Consider the following 6,692-nt stretch of genomic DNA (forward strand, 5'->3'; position numbering starts at 1 on the left):
GGAGTCTCGCTCTGTTGCCCAGACTGGAGTGCAATGGTGCAATCTCAGCTCACTGCACCCTCCACCTCCTGGGTTCAAGCAATTCTCCTGCCTCAGCTTCGTGAGTAGCTGGGATTACAGGCACCTGCCACCACGCCCGGCTAATTTTTGTATTTTTAGTAGAGACGGGGTTTCACCATGCTGGCCAGGCTGGTCTCAAACTTCCCACCTCAGGCGATCCACCTGCCTTGGCCTCCCAAAGTGCTGGGATTACAGGCGTGAGCCACCGCGCCCGGTCTATACTGCTTTTCTTTGTGATATTTTTACTACTCAATAACTTGGAACTTAATAATAGTCGAATTAATATATTCATTTTAGCTGATGGGTTTATGCCATTTTCAGAAAGGCTTTCCCTACCCCAAGATCATAAAAATATTCATTGATGTTGGAGTTTCACACTGGCATCTAAGTGTTGGCTCCATCATGGACGTACCTGGTGGAGAGAGAGGAGAGGGGCATGGTGAGGGGAGCAGACCCAGCCTGGTTTCCCTCTAACTCCTCAGTGGGGCCCAGAAGCCACCATTTTCCCCACAGATGGCCCAGCTCATGGCAGCTTGGGACCCACTGTGTCCTGCAGGCAGTTCCAGAAGGCAGAGGACCACTTCTCCACGGCCATCCGGCACAACCCCCAGAAGGCCCAGTACTACCTGTACCGGGCCAAGAGCCGGCAGCTGCTGCAGAACATTTTTGGGGCCCGCCAGGATGTGGCCACTGTCCTGCTCCTCAACCCCAAGCAACCAAAGGTAGGTTCCTGACACGTCAGGAGTGTAGGCTCCGGAGTCATGCCTGGTGCATAAGGATACTCCTCGGCCCCCAAAGAAATCTAGTTTGATAACAATCATAAGGCCAGGCATGGTGGGTCACGCCTGTAATCCCAGCACTTTGGGAGCCCAAGGCGGGTGGATCACTTGAGGTCAGGAGTTTGAGACCCACCAGGCCAACATGGTGAAACCCCATCTCTACTAAAAATACAAAAAGTAGCCAGGCATGGTGGTGCACGGTTGTAATTCCAGCTACTCAGGAGGCTGAGGCATGAGAATCGCTTCAGCCCGGGAGGCAGAGGTTGCAGTGAGCCAAGATTGTGCCACTGCACTCCAGCCTAGGCGATAGAGTGAGACTCTATCTCAAAAAACAAAACAAACAAGCAAACAAAAAACATTGCAAAACTCTTCCTTCTTCAGCCCTGGGAAGGGCCAAATCTGGCTGTGCAGGGTCAGGGCAGCATCGTGCTGTCTGCCCGCTGCTCTGGCCCTCACCTGGCTCTGGTCACCCCCTTTCGTGGCAGCTGTCCCTGCTGATGACCAACCTCTTCCCGGGCATGTCGGTGGAGGAGGTGCTTAGCACCCAGATAGCCCACCTGGCCAGGCTGCAGCTGGAGAGGATGGTGAAGGGCAGCCTACAGGCGGGCAGCCTACAGGCCAGCAGCCCACAAGGCATTGTGGGGTAAGCCCTGGAGCAGGGGGCACAGGTCAGGGCTGGGGAATGGCTGCAGCTCCAGGCTCCTGTGGCTCCAGCTGCACGCCGGGGCCATTGTCTAGTCCTTGGAGAGACCAGCATGGGCCAGGGAAGACTGACAATACCTGGGGGGCATCATTTGGCAGGATGCTTAAGCAGCAGGAGTTGGAGCGCCAGAAGGCCTTGGCCCTGCAGCACTCATGGAAGCAGGGGGAGCCTTTGATTGCGACCTCCGAGGAGCTGAAGGCCACCCCTGAGATTCTGCAGGTAGAATTGGGAAGCTCAGAGGGAGAGGCTGAGGCCCCCGAGGAGGAGGAAGAAAAGGAGAAGGAGAAAAAAGAGGTAAGTGGAGCACACGCCAGGGCTCGGAGCCCTTGGGGTCTGGGGCACAGTGTACCCCAGCCCAGGGCTGAAGGATGCAGGCCAGTGGAGTCTGGCTTCCAGGCCTGGCTCTGCACTCCCTCAGCTGTGTGATGGGCTGGGGACATCTTGCTATGAGATGGAGATGGTACCAGCAAGGGGTGCTCCTGAGGGAGGGTGTGTGGGGATGTGGGCCCTCAGAGAGAGGAGTCACACCCCTGCTCATGGTCACTGTCATGAATTCTACTGTATGCACTAGCCACTTGCCACTTGTGCCAGAATTTTTTGTTTTTGAAACGGAGTCTTTCTCTGTCACCCAGGGTGGAGTACAGTGGCACAATCTCGGCTCGCTGCAACCTCCGCCTCCTGGGTTCAAGCAATTCTCATGCCTTAGCCTCCTGGGTAGCTGGGATTACAGGTGTGTGCCACCACACCCGCCTAATTTTTTGTATTTTTAGTATTTTTTTTTTTTTTTTTTTTTTTTGAGACGGAGTCTTGCTCTGTCGCCCAGGCTGGAGTGCAGTGGCGCAATCTCGGCTCACTGCAAGCTCCGCCTCCTGGGTTCACGCCATTCTTCTGCCTCAGCCTCTCCGAGTAGCTGGGACTACAGGTGCCCGCCACCACGCCCGGCTAATTTTTTTTGTATTTTTAATAGACACGGGGTTTCACTGTGGTCTCGATCTCCTGACCTCGTGATCCGCCCGCCTCGGCCTCCCAAAGTGCTGGGATTACAAGCGTGAGCCACCGCGCCCGGCCGTATTTTTAGTATTTTTGTTGGGCTTAAGCGATCTGCACGCCTGGGCCTCCCAAAGTGCTGGGATTATAGGCATGAGCCACTGCGCCCGGCCCCCAGAATTTTCTTAATTCTTAAATTTGTTTCTGAAAAATTCTTACTGAATGTAACATATAGAAAAGTGCATAAATCATAAGTTCTGTTTTGATGAATTTTCACAAACTGCATTATACCCATGACACCATTATCCAGATCGAGAAAGAACACTTTCCCAGCTCCCAGAAGCCCCTTGGGGCCCCCTTCGAGGCCCCTTCCATAGCCCACCCCACCTGCAAGGCTGTCTTGATTCCTAATGCCAAACATGAGTTTTGTCTTTTCTTCACATAAATGGACAGCATGGTGAGTGTCACTCAAGCTATGGCGGGTGGCAACAGCCTGCTCCCTCTCGCCGGTGCTGCAGAATATTCCATCCTTGACAGTCCCACAGTGTGTTCCTCTGTTCTACTGCTGGTAGACATCAAGTACACTAATGTGCAAAGGAAACTTGACGCAATTGAAGTACAGGAATACCAGCATCCCTTGCCATCAATAGAAAATGTGGCCGGGCGCGGTGGCTCACACCTGTAATCCCAGCACTTTGGGAGGCCAAGATGGGCAGATCGCTTGAGCCCAGGAGTTCAAGACTAGCCTGGGCAACATGGCAAAACCCTGTCGCTACAAAAAATACAAACATTAGCCAGGCATGGTGGTGTGTGCCTATAGTCCCAGCTACTTGGGAGGCTGAGGCAAGAGGATCTCTTGAGCCCCAGAGTCACTTGAGGCTGTAGTGAGCCGTAATCATACTACTGCATTCCAGCCTAGGTGAGAGAGCCAGACCCTGTCTAAAGAAGAAAAGAAAAAATGAAAGAAAGTGCTAGCTCTTCAGTTTTCTAGCTGATGTTAGAATGAATATTAAAGTACACACCTTCCCTGTAATCCCAGCACTTTGGGAGGCCGAGGCAGGCGGATCACGAGGTCAGGAGATCGAGACCATCCTGGCTAACACAGTGAAACCCCGTCTCTACTAAAAATACAAAAAATTAGCCGGGCGAGGTTGCGGGCGCCTGTAGTCCCAGCTACTTGGGAGGCTGAGACAGGAGAATGGCGTGAACCCGGGAGGTGGAGCTTGCAGTGAGCCGAGATTGCGCCACTGCACTCCAGCCTGGGTGACAGCAAGACTCTGTCTCAAAAAAAAAATTAAAAATTAAAAAATAAAAAAATAAAGTACACACCTTCCCTCTGTGTGACCGCTGAAGTCAGAGGCTCCCTCCCCCAGGGAGACGTTGGGCTGAAGTGGACGGAGCCCAGAGTGCAACTCCCAGCTGGCGCCTGGAGCACTATGGTGCACCTCGCTGTCTGCAGGAGTGAACGTGGGCAGAGACCCGCAGCCTAGGTAGGGTCAGGCTGTGGCGGCCAGCAGACCTGGATTCAAACCTGGCCTCTCTGCTTCTTAGCTGAGTGGCCCTGGGCAGGTTGCTTAGGGGCTGCGAGCCTTGGTTTTCTGGTCAGTGAAATGGTCGTTAGCAGCTCTCCCCATCCCTCCATCCCCACTTGTATTGGGAGAATAGAAGGGGGTAAAGCATACAGAAGCTCCTCAAGTCCTCCGTAAGCATTCCCCAGGCCACAGCCCTTTACAATTTACAGAAGCCTGTTCCACACCTGAACTAATTTTCATTTTGCAGTTGAAAAAACCAAGGCGTTGGCCGGGCACAGTGGCTCATCCTTGTAATCCCAGCACTTTGGGAGGCTGAGGCGGGCGGATCACGAGGTCAGGAAATCGAGACCACGGTGAAACCCCATCTCTACTAAAAATACAAAAAAAAAATTAGCCGGCGTGGTGGCGGGCGCCTGTAGTCCCAGCTACTCCGAGAGGCTGAGGCAGGAGAATGGCGTGAACCCGGGTGGCGGAGCTTGCAGTGAGCCGAGATTTCGCCACTGCACTCCAGCCTGGGAGACAGAGCAAGACTCCGTCTCAAAAAAAAAAAAAAAAAGAAAAAACCAAGGCGCTAGCAGCCCCTTCAACACAACCGTTCTCATGGCACCATGCCTGTCTAGCCTGGTCGCTCCCCTTCCTGCCAGGCTTAGCCTCTGCGTGTCCCCACCCCACCCTAACCTGGTACCTTCAAGGACCTCCAAGCTCAGGAGAATGCCCACCGAGGGGCCCAGGGCTGCTGGCCTTCTAGAGGTGCAGCTGCGCGGGCCTCCTACCATCTCAACTACAAAGCCTGCTTCTTGCCATAGGAGAAAAAACCAGAGCTCATACCTAGCAAGGTGATGTCCCTGTCTGACAGCTACCTTGACCAGACCTCCTCAGCCTCCAGCATGAGCTGTAAGTCCCTGGTGCTTCCGCCAGGCCTCAGGAAGCTAAGGCAGCAGGGTGGTCAAAGCTCAGGGGTTGAAGACTGCTGGCCTAGGTGTGAGTTCGGCCCGCTGCTGGCTGCTGGGTGGCCTGGGGCGAGTGGCTCTAGAGCGGGAGTAACACTGTTGCGGCCCCGGAGGAGGTGAGGCTTGCTCCAGGCGCTTCATGGTAGCTGCTGCTCTGCTCTCATCCCCTCCTAGCCCTGTGCCTGAAATAAGCCCACAAACCTTGTGCATGGCCAGGGGGCTTTTAGCCCCAGTACCACAGGGCCCCAGCCTGGGGGAGACAGAAGTGAAGAATGGGGAGGCTGCTCCTCAGAGGCCCCAGGGCGGGTGTGCGCAGTCCTCGGTGGGGAGGGGAGTGGCAGGGCCCAGGCCCCTTCTTCATTTTGTGAATCCAGCAAACTCACGGAGTGCCCCGGGCCAGGCCTGTGCTCAACACTAGGCACAGGGATGACTGGCATAGTCCTTGCCCTGAGACAAGAATTCTAAGCTCCAACAGGAGGAAGGCTCCCAGGTGACCCACAGCCAGAAGACAGGGCAGACATAGTGCGGGGGAAGCCAGGGCTGTGGGTGCGTTTAGCGCCTTTTAGTGGGGACGAGGATGGAAGGGCAGGAGGGTGCCAGGCGGGGGGACACAGGGGCCCTGCTGGGGCTGTCTGCTGCAACAGGAGCACAGAGGGCAGGGGCATCCACAAAGCAGAGGCCTGGGACTGGGAGAAGGGGGCTCCTAGGCATCTCCCCCATCTCACAGTCCCGCCCCTCAGGGTCTGGGTCGCTGGGGGGCTGGTCAGGGGTGATCTGCAGGTCTTTCCCTTTGGCGATGCGAAGCCTCTGGGCCATAGGTCAGTGTGAGATTGGGAAGCCCCTTTTCCCAGAGCTGTCCAGGGCAGGTACGGCAGGCCTGATGGGTGCTCTTGGCACACCCTTCCCAGTCAGGACCACATGCACCTCAGAGACTGAGACGTCGGCTATCTGCCAGGAATACAGGAGCACCTCAGCCACCGCCGTGACATTCTCTGACTCGTCACTGCTGAAGACGCAATCCTCAGACTCTGGGAACAACAGGGAGGCACTGAGCCATGGTCCCAGAAAAATCAAGGCCACCCAGGGCCAGAGGCAGAGCCTTAGCAAGACCGAGGCCACCCAGAGCCAGAGGCGGAACTCCAGCAAGACCAAAGCCACCCAGAGCCAGGGGCAGAGCTCCAGCAAGACCAAAGCCACCCAGAGCCAGGGGCAGAGCTCCAGCAAGACCAAAGCCACCCAGAGCCCAAGGCAGAGGCCCAGAAAGGTCAAGGCTGCTTGTGGCCGGAGCTGGAGACCCAGCAAGGTTGATGCCACCCAGGGCCAAAGCAGGGGACTGCTCCGAAGTTCCACCAAGACTGAGGCTTTCTATGACTCAAACTGGAGCCTCAGCAAGACTGAGGATGCCCAAGGCCAGGGCCAGAAGCCCAGCAAGGCTGAGGCTGCCCAGGGCAAGAGCCAGGCCATGAGCTCAACTTCCAGCAAGGCCGAGTCCACCTGGGGACCCAGTCCAAGTCTCAGCAAAACTGAGGTTGATCAGGACCTCACCTACTATGAAGCTGTCTGAAGGGACCATCCAGCTCCTCACCTCTTGCTGGGGAGGGGAGCAGTTCTACCCACCCCCCCACACTGGCACTCAGCCAGCTGCCTCCTTCCAGAGCAATTAAAAGTCTTAGCAACAGTC

At 55.8% G+C, this 6,692-nt stretch overlaps 1 protein-coding gene across 1 annotated transcript in view; it reads left to right on the plus strand.

Annotated features, from left to right (window-relative positions):
• Positions 1 to 6,692, plus strand: part of TTC16 (tetratricopeptide repeat domain 16) — a 22,036-nt gene extending 15,344 nt beyond the window's left edge. Inside the window, exons 7-11 of the mRNA XM_032164756.2 lie at positions 617 to 782; positions 1,325 to 1,482; positions 1,641 to 1,836; positions 4,868 to 4,955; positions 5,920 to 6,692. Of these exons, the coding sequence (XP_032020647.1) occupies positions 617 to 782; positions 1,325 to 1,482; positions 1,641 to 1,836; positions 4,868 to 4,955; positions 5,920 to 6,575 (1,264 nt within the window). The 3' untranslated portion in view covers positions 6,576 to 6,692. The remainder of the gene's footprint in view (positions 1 to 616; positions 783 to 1,324; positions 1,483 to 1,640; positions 1,837 to 4,867; positions 4,956 to 5,919) is intronic.

The sequence above is a fragment of the Hylobates moloch genome, unplaced genomic scaffold (assembly GCF_009828535.3).
Source record: "Hylobates moloch isolate HMO894 unplaced genomic scaffold, HMol_V3 SCAFFOLD_10, whole genome shotgun sequence".
NCBI classification, from domain to species: domain Eukaryota; kingdom Metazoa; phylum Chordata; class Mammalia; order Primates; family Hylobatidae; genus Hylobates; species Hylobates moloch.